The 15,288-nt window shown below is 42.4% G+C and overlaps 1 protein-coding gene across 2 annotated transcripts; it reads left to right on the top strand.

The window, feature by feature from the left end:
* The first annotated feature begins 537 nt into the window (after positions 1-537).
* LOC121563746 (serine/threonine-protein kinase Nek10) lies at positions 538-14,721 on the top strand. Of its 2 annotated transcripts, XM_041875469.2 has the most exons (34): positions 538-652; positions 876-991; positions 1,159-1,219; positions 1,310-1,443; positions 1,530-1,625; positions 1,718-1,802; positions 1,994-2,035; positions 2,135-2,213; positions 2,492-2,559; positions 2,746-2,825; positions 2,927-3,013; positions 4,815-5,039; positions 5,401-5,540; positions 5,654-5,715; positions 5,863-5,940; positions 6,041-6,105; positions 6,191-6,293; positions 7,065-7,193; positions 7,537-7,674; positions 7,842-7,887; positions 9,574-9,695; positions 9,853-9,955; positions 10,170-10,245; positions 10,441-10,570; positions 10,667-10,737; positions 10,897-11,195; positions 11,285-11,350; positions 11,463-11,517; positions 11,661-11,698; positions 11,794-11,894; positions 12,047-12,157; positions 13,884-13,989; positions 14,177-14,229; positions 14,386-14,721. In XM_041875469.2, the coding sequence occupies exons 2-34, from the start codon at positions 921-923 to the stop codon at positions 14,467-14,469; spliced, it is 3,204 nt and encodes a 1,067-aa protein (XP_041731403.2). In that variant the 5' UTR covers positions 538-652; positions 876-920; the 3' UTR covers positions 14,470-14,721. The 2 variants fall into 2 exon arrangements, with proteins under 2 accessions (XP_041731403.2, XP_041731402.2); XM_041875468.2 differs by lacking the exon at positions 538-652 and having other exon boundaries at positions 721-991.
* The last annotated feature ends 567 nt before the right edge of the window (positions 14,722-15,288 follow it).

The following is a 15,288-nucleotide window of genomic DNA, read 5'->3' as shown; positions in this document are numbered from 1 at the left end:
ACAGATACAATGCGTACTGAGATTATGAATAGCAAAAATGAAGGACCAAATATCTCGCGGTAGTTTGTGCATTGCCTGAGTTATCCACATGCTATCGCGACAACAATATTACATTTCGCTAAAAACTTAGAGAATCTCTGTTTTCATCTTATTTATTTTCCATCAACAGATACCTGACAGAAACTCTGCATCTACCTAACTTTCCAAAATCTGAAGTTTCTTTTGCATATAGATAGATGCACACAGGTTAGCAGTTTATGAAAAATAAATACTAATCAAAATAAGAGCTATACACCTACTTGTTAATTACAGTTATTTAGTATTAATGTGTTTATTTATGCACTTGGTGAAACTGGAACTACTGAGCTATAATAATAGGGGAACAACAAATAACTACATTCCAAAGACAAAATTATCTGTTGACAGAATGTGAAAAGGCGTCAGTTGTATCCATAGAAACTACCACATAATAATGTTGTTTCCTCCTATTGGTTAAAACTATCATCAATTTCAGTATGACCTTTTCCAATTCGGGCACATACTTTCCCATGATATGGCCATGAATAAACTGCCACCTTCAAGGAGAAAACAAGCTTGAAAAATAATAATAAAATAACAGGTGTATCCTACATATTTGCCATGGTGAAGGAGGGTAAGAGACTGCTCATTGGTCAAATGTTTCTCCTTTGTTTTGAGTTCCCTTGTAGTGGATGGCTGCATTATGCCTGAACTATGTCGCATTTGTTGTTGTTCATTGTTACCGCTAGTCTAATGTTTCTAAAACAGACTATGTTTATTTGTATATTGAGAGCAGTTACAATGTACCAAATGCCATGATATTGAATACATTGTTATATTGTGTCAATTGTCGGAAGTTGAACGTCAGGTATTACCTATGGAAACAGAGGGGAGTTTGTATAATGCCCAACCCAGTTAAAAAGTTGATAAGAGCAGACAAACTACTCCAGAAGTCAAAGGGACCAGAGAACAAGTAAGTTGTATTGAAGTAATTTCAGTTTCAGTCAATTCAGATACTGCACATGCATAATGTCAAAATAGGCCTACTTTTTGGGGACATTTTGAACTAAAATATTAGCACACAACTGATATCCTGTTTTGACTGGAATAAAAGGATTGACCTAAGTGTAACATTTTCAGGGAATCACATGATCTCAGGAAACTTCTGTCCCTGCTTGCAACTAATGCTCACAGACACCAGGTAAGGAAATGTCAATTCATATGAATGTCAAACCCTCTATTTTGTGTTGTACAGTATGATGTGATCAGGTTTGTCTGCCTGACATTCCAGGTGGCAGCATTGAGTCAGTCATGTAAGGTCCGCAACAGTGGAGGAAGATCCCAGACCACTCTCCAGCTAAATAATGCCAGCAAAAATAATCAGATTCACATAACCTCTGAAGATCCTGAGCTGGAGAAATTCAGGTATACCCCTAAATAATGCATTTTGGATTCCTTAAATATGATTGATCACATAATTAACTTTTCTTACACATCTTCCTTTCTAACAGTGCAACATACAGAAATCAACATTGTTTCAGCAGTCATCCTCAACATAAGCTATTTTTGGAGATCCTTACCTCTTTGGTCAAGAACAGACTGTGCAGGTAGTCCATATGGTTTCAACAATTTTTGTGCAGCTGATGTTGTTGACAAAGGTCTTGAAAGTTGCTCAGTTATGTGTGTACTTCCTTTGTAGTGACTGGGTCAACCATGCACCACCTGAGTCTGTCCTTAGAGTGCTCATCTGTTTACGATTGCTTATAAGAGAACCACTTTATCAGGTAAAACTAATGGTGGGCCTTTTCTTCCTTCAACACCATATGATGCATCAGCATGGCTCCTTGTAAAATAGATGTGACTTGTGCTGCCTTTCTCTTATGACTTGTTGACAAAAACCTGACAAGCAAGTAGGACAATTCAACACTCTGAATTCAGGTATCTTTTTAATTATCTTCATACCCTCTCTTTTCAGAGAGTTTTTCATCAACTCCAAGGTGTTGATCTTCTCGCAAGGGTAAATGTACTTTAAATCTATTTTAAAAACCTTCTAGTCTGACAGTCCTGTGTTGCTTTTTATCGCTGTTGCTTTCTATCCCTTCCCCTTCCTCTTCAGTACATGGAGTTGGTGTGCAGCAGTTATCTGGAGTGTGGAGAGCAGACATTTGCCATAGAGAAGTTGGTCACTATGACATGTGAGTTATCAAATCCCCCCCAAAGACTGGCTAGGCCACTCCAGGACCTTAATGTGCTTCTTCTTGAGCCACTCCTTTGTTGCCTTGGCCGTGTGTTTTGGGTCATTGTCATGCTGGAATACCCATCCACGACCCATTTTCAATGCCCTGGCTGAGGGAAGGAGGATCTCACCCAAGATTTGACGGTACATGGCGCCGTCCATCGTCCCCCCCAAAAGTAGCCTGTATTTCCCTCAATGTCCTTCCTTATCATTCCTTGTCTCTTCATTCCTGAATAGATATGTTTCAGAAACTGTCTGCAGTGGAGGACCAAAGGCAGTGGGTTATTGAGAGTGGAGCTCATAAGGTAAACAATTGCACAAATTGCACTGCCTCATACAAATACTGTAGGATTGTGTTAAATTAAGAACTGTGCTCCTAACTGACTATTAGTGCAATGTCTGATCCTTATTACTTGTGGATGGGTTTTAGTTTTTCTGTCTGGGAAAGTAGTAACTAATGAGCATATAATGATATAAGATTTCATGCTCAGACCCTGGTAAAGCTCCTATCAACGCGTGACAGCAGTGTGTTACTAGGTGCCCTCCTAGCACTCACCTCATTGGCTGAGAGGTAACTGCTCTTATAGAGGGACCTTGGGACATCATGCATACTTTTAGTAAAAGTATAGACTGTAGCTAACACTTAAATACATCACTTGATCTATCCCCTAGTTCAGAATGCAAGGAGAAGATAGGAGAGTTGGCAATCATGGAGAACCTTCTTGTTATACTACAAGAGTATGACTTACTGTCCAAAAGGTACAGTACCTAACTTCCTAATCAGTCACACTCTTTGCGTTAATCTTTACACAACAAAGTTGCCTAAAAATAAACAGTTCGCCTTACACCAAATCAACAGCATGACTATATCAGTAGCAATCACATGTACAGTGAGGGAAAAAGTATTTGATCCCCTGCTGATTTTGTACGTTTGCCCACTGACAAAGACATGATCAGTCTATAATTTTAATGGTAGGTTTATTTGAACAGTGAGAGACAGAATAACAACAAAAAAATCCAGAAAGACGCATGTTAAAAATTTTATAAATTGATTTGCATTTTAATGAGGGAAATAAGTATTTGACCCCTCTGCAAAACATGACTTAGTACTTGGTGGCAAAACCCTTGTTGGCAATCACAGAGGTCAGACGTTTCTTGTAGTTGGCCACCAGGTTTGCACACATCTCAGGAGGGATTTTGTCCCACTCCTCTTTGCAGATCTTCTCCAAGTCATAAAGGTTTCGAGGCTGACGTTTGGCAACTCAAACCTTCAGCTCCCTCCACAGATTTTCTATGGGATTAAGGTCTGGAGACTGGCTAGGCCACTCCAGGACCTTAATGTGCTTCTTCTTGAGCCACTCCTTTGTTGCCTTGGCCGTGTGTTTTGGGTCATTGTCATGCTGGAATACCCATCCACGACCCATTTTCAATGCCCTGGCTGAGGGAAGGAGGATCTCGCCCAAGATTTGACGGTACATGGCGCCGTCCATCGTCCCTTTGATGCAGTGAAGTTGTCCTGTCCCCTTAGCAGAAAAACACCCCCAAAGCATAATGTTTCCACCTCCATGTTTGACGGTGGGGATGGTGTTCTTGGGTTCATAGGCAGCATTCCTCCTCCTCCAAACACGGCGAGTTGAGTTGATGCCAAAGAGCTCGATTTTGGTCTCATCTGACCACAACACTTTCACCCAGTTCTCTTCTGAGTCATTCAGATGTTCATTGGCAAACTTCAGACAGGCCTGTATATGTGCTTTCTTGACCAGGGGGACCTTGCGGGCGCTGCAGGATTTCAGTCCTTCACGGCGTAGTGTGTTACCAATTGTTTTCTTGGTGACTATGGTCCCAGCTGCCTTGAGATCATTATTAACAAGATCCTCCCGTGTAGTTCTGGGCTGATTCCTCACCGTTCTCATGATCATTGCAACTCCAGGAGGTGAGATCTTGCATGGAGCCCCAGGCCGAGGGAGATTGACAGTTATTTTGTGTTTCTTCCATTTGCGAATAATTGCACCAACTGTTGTCACCTTCTCACCAAGCTGCTTGGCGATGGTCTTGTTGCCCATTCCAGCCTTGTGTAGGTCTACATACTTGTCCCTGACATCCTTGGAGAGCTCTTTGGTCTTGGCCATGGTGGAGAGTTTGGAATCTGATTGATTGATTGCTTCTGTGGACAGGTGTCTTTTATACAGGTAACAAGCTGAGATTAGGAGCACTCCCTTTAAGAGTGTGCTCCTAATCTCAGCTCGTTACCTGTATAAAAGACACCTGGGAGCCAGAAATCTTTCTGATTGAGAGGGGGTCAAATAATTATTTCCCTCATTAAAATGCAAATCAATTTATAACATTTTTGACATGCGTTTTTCTGGATTTTTTTGTTGTTATTCTGTCTCTCACTGTTCAAATAAACCTACCATTAAAGTTATAGACTGATCATTTCTTTGTCAGTGGGCAAACGTACAAAATCAGCAGGGGATCAAATACTTTTTTCCCTCACTGTACCTTCCAATGTCTTGCTTTGATATATGTTTTGCATATCCATTTTTCTTTGAATTCCTTTCAGGATGAGTGCAGAGTTGCTGCGGCTGCTTTCCCCGGTGCGGCAGGTGCGGGAGCAGTTGAGGGAGTGCGAGGGCCTGCCGGTGCTGCTCAGCCTGCTGCACGGGGAGCACCTGAAGCTGCTGTGGAGCATAGTGTGGGTCCTGGTCCAGCTGTGTGAGGAGCCAGACACCAGTGCTGAGATACGCACCTGGGGAGGTGTGCAACAGGTGCTCCGCATCCTCAACAGGTGAGAGGCTACCTCTGGATATACTAAAGAGGTATCATAAAAGTTAATGGAGAGCATAGACTATTCAGGAGTTCACTGGGTCAAATGCAGTATATTGGGTGAGGTTAGTGCATATTATATGACCTTGAGTAAATTATGATTATGAGAGAAGGGTATGCAACCTCTGGTTAGGCTAATATAGTATCGTAAACTTTAGAGCATAGATTAATCAAGAGTTACTCAAGATATTAGTGGGTCAAAGACAGTGGTTGAAGCATTGGTTAGTGCATATTATGACCATGACAAAATTCAGATTATGAGAAAGCGGTATGCAACCCAGATCAGTAGGGTTCCGTAATGTAATGTATGTTGTCTGTTCCAGTGAGCAGGCGTATATTTCGGACCGCTCCTCTATCGAGGCCCTCTACAGCGCCAATGCAGTGGGACACATCCAGAGACAGCGCATCAGTGAGGAGCTCAGTCCACAGGAGGATGTGGACGACACCATGTCTCTACAGTCAGGTAGGAACACACACTGGATATGTTGGATATTTTGGCTATAGATCATATAGATTGATCTATGTCCAACATGATCTTGTGTAAATGTCGATCTTTTCCTGACTTGTCTATTGCAGCATGCTGTGCAGCTCTGACTGAGCTTGTTTTGGATGACACCACTGCATATCAGGTGGTTCAGGTAAGGGCACCTACCCACAAACAGAAACAGAGTGTTGGCTGCCATTAGAATGGTCAATGAACTGGACAATATATAGGACTATGATATTGATTCAGAATTGTGTTAGTGGAAAGGACATTTTGAAATACGTTCTCTTTGCTACGTCAGGAGAATGGAGTCTATGTAATAGCGAAATTGATTCTGCCACAAAGCTCTCGCAACGGACCAAAAGCAATATCCCTACAGGTATTACACATGCATTACATAATGGTGTAATTACAATTATCATGTCATGTCTGTCCTTACACTACAATGATAGTAATTATGTTATTGTTGATGTTGACAGTGCTATGCATTTCGGACCCTACGTTTCCTCTTCAGCATGGAACGTAACCGACATTTGTTTAAAAGGTGATGACGTAAGACATTGTTTCTTAAAGTCAATGTACATATTCTTTCCTTTCAGAAAATGTGTGAAAGTGATTTTCTGTTTCAGGCTCTTTCCTACAGATTTATTTGAGCTGTTCATTGATGTTGGACATTATGTGAGAGACATCACTGTCTATGAAGCACTTCAAGCAAAAGTTTCTCTCTACACTGTGAGAACTAATATACTGTAAAAACGACTATACTGTAACATACAGGTAACTGCCAAAATAAAGGAAACGCCAACATAAAGTGTCTTAATAGGGTGTTGGGCCACTACGAGCCAAAACAGCTTCAATGCATCTTGACATAGATTCTACAAGTGTCTGGAACTCTATTGGAGGGATGCAACATCATTCTTCCACAAGAAATTATATAATTTGGTGTTTTGTTGATGGTGGTGGAAAACACTGTCTCAGGCGCCACTCCAGAATCTCCCAGAAGGGTTCAATTGGGTTGAGATCTGGTGACTGAGACGGCCATGGAATATGGTGTACATCGTTTTCATGCTCATCAAACCATTCAGTGACCACTCGTACCCTGTGGATGGGGGCATTGTCATCTTATGGTGGCATACCCATGGTAGCCAAAATAATGGCCAAAATAATGGCCTGCCCAACATTTTTATGCATGACCTTAAATATGATGGGATGTTAATTGCTTAATTAACTCAGGAACGACAACTGTGTGGAAGCACCTGTTTTCAATATACTTTGTATCCCTCATTTACTCAAGTGTTTCCTTTATTTTGGCAGTTATCTGTACATTCAAGGGCCCTCACCTGTCTCCTCTTATCTGTTAAATACATTTAGATTGTAAAGTAAAGCCCCATATAATCATAATAATGATTAAATTACCATTTTCATTACCTATGCTCTGCGGTCATTACTACCCTACTCAACTCAGTGAGGATTGTTTACTGGCGTGTATTGGCTTGCCTTTAGCAGGAGGAATTGGACAGCCTGAGGGAGAGCATTGAGGCTGTCGACCAGAACTGCCCTCCTCTGAGAGTGATCAATGGCTACTCCATACTGGACCATCTAGGCACTGGGGCCTTCGGCAGTGTGTTCAAGGTAGAGCCTCCCACTGAGCCGTTCATCAGTGCCAACCTTAACGTGCCTGTAAGAGTGGACACATGACAACCATTACAATGTGGTTGTGATTTATGTGGCATGTCTGATTGTGCTTTGATTTCAATGACTCATAATCATGAATTGCAATCACTAGAATTTAGCTACCTCTACATGCTTGAGTTTGAATTTGTACAATTTGGCATGACTATGGAGTGATTTTAGTGCCAAAAGAAATTGAATCTGAAATGTATTTAGGCACTAATATCATTCCACACATGAACATTCTTTATGGTATATTTTCTGCCTGTTTGGTTTTGGTTGTTGTGTGGGGTTGTGCTGAGAGGTGAGGAAACAGAGTGGTCAGAACCTTCTGGCTCTGAAGGAAGTGAATCTCCACAACCCTGCCTTTGGCAAAGATAAGAAGTCCAGAGACAGCAATGTGGAGAAGATAGTGTCTGAGCTCACCATCATTAAGGAACAGGTTAGCATTGGTTTACTATTGGCCAGATACAGTAGCTCATGTCTCACACGTAGCTTTTGTTTGTTGGTATTCTACCATGTGGTTATATACAGTATTACCTACAACACACCAGTCAGTACTTAATTTTGAATGATGAGCACTCATGCTTTTTTCTCTGTTCCCTGAAGATGACCCATCCAAATGTTGTGAAATATTACAAGACATTCTTGGAAGGTAAGTATCAGACACACACCACTATTTTGAGTTAACATTATTAAGATACAGTGGGGGAAAAAAGTATTTAGTCAACCACCAATTGTGCAAGTTCTCCCACTTAAAAAGATGAGACAGGCCTGTAATTTTCATCATAGGTACACGTCAACTATGACAGACAAATTGAGATTTTTTTTCTCCAGAAAATCACATTGTAGGATTTTTAATGAATTTATTTGCAAATTATGGTGGAAAATAAGTATTTGGTCACCTACAAACAAGCAAGATTTCTGGCTCTCACAGACCTGTAACTTCTTCTTTAAGAGGCTCCTCTGTCCTCCACTCGTTACCTGTATTAATGGCACCTGTTTGAACTTGTTATCAGTATAAAAGACACCTGTCCACAACCTCAAACAGTCACACTCCAAACTCCACTATGGCCAAGACCAAAGAGCTGTCAAAGGACACCAGAAACAAAATTGTAGACCTGCACCAGGCTGGGAAGACTGAATCTGCAATAGGTAAGCAGCTTGGTTTGAAGAAATCAACTGTGGGAGCAATTATTAGGAAATGGAAGACATACAAGACCACTGATAATCTCCCTCGATCTGGGGCTCCACGCAAGATCTCACCCCGTGGGGTCAAAATGATCACAAAAACGGTGAGCAAAAATCCCAGAACCACACGGGGGGACCTAGTGAATGACCTGCAGAGAGCTGGGACCAAAGTAACAAAGCCTACCATCAGTAACACACTACGCCGCCAGGGACTCAAATCCTGCAGCGCCAGACGTGTCCCCCTGCTTAAGCCAGTACATGTCCAGGCCCGTCTGAAGATTGCTAGAGTGCATTTGGATGATCCAGAAGAGGATTGGGAGAATGTCATATGGTCAGATGAAACCAAAATATAACTTTTTGGTAAACTCAACTCGTCGTGTTTGGAGGACAAAGAATGCTGAGTTGCATCCAAAGAACACCATACCTACTGTGAAGCATGGGGGTGGAAACATCATGCTTTGGGGCTGTTTTTCTGCAAAGGGACCAGGACGACTGATCCGTGTAAAGGAAAGAATGAATGGGGCCATGTATCGTGAGATTTTGAGTGAAAACCTCCTTCCATCAGCAAGGGCATTGAAGATGAAACGTGGCTGGGTCTTTCAGCATGACAATGATCCCAAACACACCGCCCGGGCAACGAAGGAGTGGCTTCGTAAGAAGCATTTCAAGGTCCTGGAGTGGCCTAGCCAGTCTCCAGATCTCAACCCCATAGAAAATCTTTGGAGGGAGTTGAAAGTCCGTGTTGCCCAGCGACAGCCCCAAAACATCACTGCTCTAGAGGAGATCTGCATGGAGGAATGGGCCAAAATACCAGCAACAGTATGTGAAAACCTTGTGAAGACTTACAGAAAACGTTTGACCTGTGTCATTGCCAACAAAGGGTATATAACAAAGTATTGAGAAACTTTTGTTATTGACCAAAAACTTATTTTCCACCATAATTTGCAAATAAATTCATTAAAAATCCTACAATGTGATTTTCTGGATTTTTTTTTCTGATTTTGTCTGTCATAGTTGACGTGTACCTATGATGAAAATTACAGGCCTCTCTCATCTTTTTAAGTGGGAGAACTTGCACAATTGGTGGCTGACTAAATACTTTTTTTCCCCACTGTATCAGCTTTATAAATGGCTATGAACACTGTTTTAGGTGACAGGCTGTATATTGTCATGGAGTTGATAGAAGGAGTTCCCCTCTGGGACCATTTCAACTCTCTGAAAGAGAAGGAGCAGCAATTCACAGAGGAGCGACTTTGGAACATATTCATCCAGGTAAGTATCGGCCTCCATTGCATTGCACTGACAAGAAACCTACTGTGACTGTGAATTCTCTCTTGGATAATTACTATGAATGAGTGAATCAATGCTATGATGTTGTTTACTAAAGAGTGCATATCCTTGTTTTCTTTCTCCCGATGAAATTCCTCAGATATGTCTGGCTTTAAGGTACCTGCACAAGGAGAAGAGGATCGTCCACCGAGACCTCACTCCTAATAACGTCATGCTGGGAAAGATGGACAAAGTCTCTATCAGTCAGTCAATCACAGTTGTCCCTTTCATGCTCTATTTCTCTCTCATGTCATCTCCTACTAAAACTAGAAGCGCAGGTACTGTAAATGTGAATAAGTCAAATTCTTCAGCAAACCACTTATCATTCATTTTACTTACATCATGCCCTTTTGCCTGAAGGTATATGTGTCGATAAAACATTTGTCTTTGGTAACATGTGACCTGAATCTATTTCAGCTGACTTTGGGCTGGCTAAACAGAAACAGGAGAACAGCAAGCTAACATCAGTGGTTGGGACCATACTGTACTCCTGGTGAGTTCTGTGTATAATAGTTACTCATAATCAGGGGAGATTTCAGGGAGATCTGTTCTGATGATGAAGTAGGTTATCTCTAAGGTACGACTTCCTTTAGCAAGCTTCATTACTGACACTCCAATATCATTTGAATGATCTCTAAAACTGCCCCTTTTTTTGTGTCTGTGTGTGTGTGTGTGTGTATTTGTGTAGTCCAGAGATAGTGAAGAGTGAGCCGTATGGGGAGAAGGCTGATGTCTGGGCTATAGGATGTATCCTCTACCAGATGGCCACACTGAGGCCTCCATTCTACAGCAGCAACATGCTCTCCCTCGCCACCAAGGTAACACAAACAAATACACATACACACACACACTACTCACATAGGTTCTCTGTGTATCTAAGGCTATTATTGTTAAACTGTGGTTTGTGTTGGTAGATTGTGGAGGCAGTCTATGAACCAGTGGAGGAAGGCCTTTTCTCAGAGAGAGTCACAGACATGATTAAATGGTAAGATGATCAAGTGAATTCATTTATTTTTCACTTAAAGATCTTTGATGTGGATAGCAAAGGGCTCCCATTGCATCACACAAATCAATGATGGACAGTGCTTGATAAGATGCTACATTATCTGATTATTACCTAAATAACTCCCATAATACCCCTCAGGTGCCTGACAACTGATGCAGACTTGCGTCCAGACATCGTGGAAGTCAGCTCCAAGATCTCTGACATCATGATGAGGTTCATGGACAGCTTGTACACCTCCCAGAATGCTTTGGAGAGGAGGGCGGCGCGAGACAGAAAGCGAGCACAGAAGTACTTCCTGGAGAGCCATCGGGGCAAGGTCAGCTGCTGCCACTCAACTAAAGACCAGGAGAAAACCACTAGTAGGACTGATGAGTCCATGGTACCATACTTCTCTTTAGGCCACAGCTCAAACCAAAGCAAACAAATGCACAGCCAAGGTAAATCTTCCCTGGATTATATGGCCATAATTCATGTTTCTCATAAAACATTTGCTACCATGTTGATTATGATCTATGTGTTTCTATAGATAATGGCTCAGATCTAGATCCCTCTCATACCAACATCTCCACTGCCTCGGGGTATAAAGACGCTGGTGAGTACTTGAATTCAAAATGCTCACTTGAATTTAGATCTTTCAACTACTAGGAGTATTTCCAAGTGTAATGTTTGGATTGGAATCAATTTATATTTGTAATTGTTTAAAGGGCTGATAAAGCGCAGCGTCGGTGCCTCTGTGGCAGATGAACAAAACTTAGCTGGGTGAGTCTGTATACGATCATACTCTGATATATTATATGCTGTTGAATATTACCCATATCATAATTTCATCTGAAGAGGTACTGTTTGTGTGATGACAACAGTTTGTCAGTCAGGTGATAAAATAATCATCTTGGTTTCCTCAGTGGTGAGTTTGCTGTTCCGAAGCCAAATCCTCGACCAGGTAAATTGGGCCATTTTGAAGGATGTTCTTCTTTCCTCCTTCAACTCTTTGGTTAAGTGGGTTCAACTCAACTGATAAACATGTGGGTTTCATAGCGTCAGCAGGAATCTGTGTATCTCAGAGGAAGGTTCGGCAGATTGATGACCCTGTCCAAAGACTCCTGGTACAACTGCATAAGATCATTTACATCACTCAGGTAAGTCTCTATGTACTTTAGATTTTCATTTGATTAAGAGTTCAGGTAATAATAATGAGAACTATGTACCAATTGGTTGGTGTATACAGTATGGCTAGACATTTTAGCCATTATATTTTAAATTGTACTGTTTTTAACCATTTTATGTTCAGCTTCCCCCAGCTCTTCAGCACAGTGTCAAACGGCGGGTGATTGAGAGATTCAAAAAATCCCTGTTCCACTATGGAAGCAGTCCCTACAATCTCAAGGTGGAGCTTAACAAGGTAAGCACCAGACACCAGGAACTTACAACAATGTTAGTGCAGTCTGTCTCAACTATGGAGTTGCACTGCGGTAGTTAGCGTGGCATTGAAAGCCTATATACCAGTCTAGTTCATCTAATGGCTGCAGAGACAGACGGATTACCAGGACGTGTACTCCGAGCATGCGCTGACCAACTGGCAAGTGTCTTCACTGACATTTTCAACATTTCCCTGACTGAGTCTGTAATACCAACATGTTTCAAGCTGACCATCATAGTCCCTGTGCCCAAGAACAATAAGATAACCTGCCTAAATGACTACCGACCCGTAGCACTCACGTCTGTAGCCATGAAGTGCTTTGAAAGGCTGGTCATGGCTCACATCAACACCATTACCCAGAAACCCTAGACCCACTCCAATTTGCATACCGCTCCAACAGATCCACAGATGATGCAATCTCTATTGCACTCCACACTGCCCTTTCCCACCTGGACAAGAGGAACACCTACGTGAGAATACTATTCATTTACTACAGCTCAGCGTTCAACACCATAGTGCCCTCAAAGCTCATCACTAAGCTAAGGACCCTGGGACTAAACACCTCCCTCTGCAACTGGATCCTGGACTTCCTGACGGGCTACCCCCAGGTGGTAAGGGTAGGTAACAACACATCTGTATACGATCACAGGGGCCCCTCAGGGGTGCGTGCTCAGTCCCCACCTGTACTCCCTGTTCACCCATGACTGCATGGCCAGGCACGACTCCAACAGCATCATTAAGTTTGCCGACGACACAACAGTGGTAGGCCTGATCACCAACAACAGTGAGACAGCCTATAGGGAGGAGGTCAGAGACCTGGCCGTGTGGTGCCAGGATAACAACCTCTCCCTCAACGTGATCAAGACAAAGGAGATGATTGTGGACTACAGGAAAAAAAAAGAGGACTGAGCACGCCCCCATTCTCATCGACGGGGCTGTAGTGGAACAGGTTGAGAGCTTCAAGTTCCTTGGTGTCCACATCACCAACAAACTATCATGGTCCAAACACACCAAGACAGTCGTGAAGAGGGCACGACAAAGCCTATTCCCCCTCAGGAGACTGAAAAGATTTAGCATGGGTCCTCAGATCCTCAAAAGGTTCTACAGCTGCACCATCGAGAGCATCCTGACTGGTTGCATCACCGCCTGGTATGGCAACTGCTCGGCCTCCGACCACAAGGCACTACAGAGGGTAGTGCGTATGGCCCAGTACATCACTGGGGCCAAGCTTCCTGCCATCCAGGACCTCTATACCAGGCGGTGTCAAAGGAAGGTCCTAAAAATTGTCAAAGACTCCAGCCACCATAGTCATAGACTGTTCTCTCTGCTACCGCACCGCAAGTGGCACTGGAGCGCCAAGTTTAGGTCCAAAAGGCTTCTTAACAGCTTCTACCCACAAGCCATAAGACTCCTGAACAGCTAATCATGGCTACCCGGACTATTTGCATTGTACCCCCCCACCCCCTCCTTTACGCTACTGCTAGTCACTTTAACTCAACCCACATGTACATATTACCTCAATTACCTTTTTTAAATATATTTTTTACTTAACACTTTTTTTCTTAAAACTGCACTGTTGGTTAAGGGCTTGTAAGTAAGCATTTCACTGTAAGGTCTACAACTGTTGTATTCAGCGCATGTGGCAAATAAAATTTGATTTGATTTAATGGGTTAAATCAGTATGTGTTGATCTCCATTTTGTTTCTAGCTGCTCCAGGGGTCTCCAGAGCTAATGGAGTCAGGCTCTGCCAACTCAGAATGGTGGTCTCTGGTCCAGTCTTTTGGAGGAGACCATCTAGGTGCTGCCAAGCAAGGTAAACTAACCTCAGTGCTAGTGCATACTGGTTAACATAGCAATCTAACAGAATACTGAGCCAAGAGGCACAGCTACATGATAAGTGCTGTGTTCTCACATTGTCTCCCATGGGGGTCGCTAGAACTCTGCCTAGGTGTTTAGATGCCTAAAATTGCTCTGCTAACAAGTGCAACTTTGTGCTACAGGGGATATGGAAAATGGGAATCTCAAGGAGGGAATCAACTATGAGCAGATGCAGGTTAGTAGCTTGGATATTTTTTAATGTATAGAAATAAAAGGCAGATGCATACAGTAAGATAGCCTGTTGTAGTTGACATATTTGTGGATGTCTATGCCTGGCTAAAATGGAGAAACTGGTTAAGAAATATGAATGCTATAAGATATTTCATTTCAGGCCATTATAGAGGAGGTTCTGGAGGAGAATGGATACTACAATGCAATGAGGAATGACCAGGGTGCAACAGGGGCAAACAAGTGACCTCCATCCTTATAAATCATATCTTTATTAGTGTGCTGGTATTTTCCAGTCACGTTGTGGAAATGGGATAGCATTACATTTCTTTGCGAGGCTGATAACCTTGACAAAGAAGTAGATCAATGATACACAGTCTGCATAAAGGGGAGGTGTTTCACTACAGGCTGAAACAGAGACAATTAAGGTCAGAGTACTGATTTCGGGTCAAAGTAAGCAGTCATACTTCTCTATCAAGGAGAGGAGAGTAATAGAGAATAGGGGGGAGAGAGAGAGAGAGAGAGAAGGGGGGGGGGGCAGAGAGAAGGGGGCAGAGCGAGGGAGGGGGAGGGGCCTATTTATGGCCTATGAAATTTTTGCTGTATGGTTACTTGGGAGTTTTTCCACTTTGAGCTTGCACTGAGCTAATGTACTCATACATGGATCATGTACAAATCTATACAGTTTGTAGGGTCTTTCTCAGTGGGATGCTGTTGTGTGCTTGTGTGAGGTTTGTGTGATTCTGTTGTGATCTCTCTCAGGTTACACTTTCTTTAACTGGAAGTAGACTCAGGATAAGGATTTTGCTGCCTTATCTCTCTAGTATTGTATGGCAGAATTGCACATCAGAAGGCATGTTTCTAATGTCTCTATACAATTCATTTTTTGTTGTTGAGGACTTTGCATAACTAAATTGTCTACTTCCAGATTATATTCTGTTAAATGTTATGAATTGTACATTTTAATTTGTTTCTAAACAGCTATGCTTTGAGGAAATCTCAGGTGAAGCGTGATGCACTTTCTACCTATGTTTAACTTTCAACAGAAAGGAATTGGTATACTCAG

Source organism: Coregonus clupeaformis, chromosome 28, assembly GCF_020615455.1.
Source record: "Coregonus clupeaformis isolate EN_2021a chromosome 28, ASM2061545v1, whole genome shotgun sequence".
Classification (NCBI taxonomy): domain Eukaryota; kingdom Metazoa; phylum Chordata; class Actinopteri; order Salmoniformes; family Salmonidae; genus Coregonus; species Coregonus clupeaformis.
The sequence above is the reverse complement of the archived record's forward strand: the minus strand, read 5'-3'. Positions and strand labels throughout refer to the sequence as shown.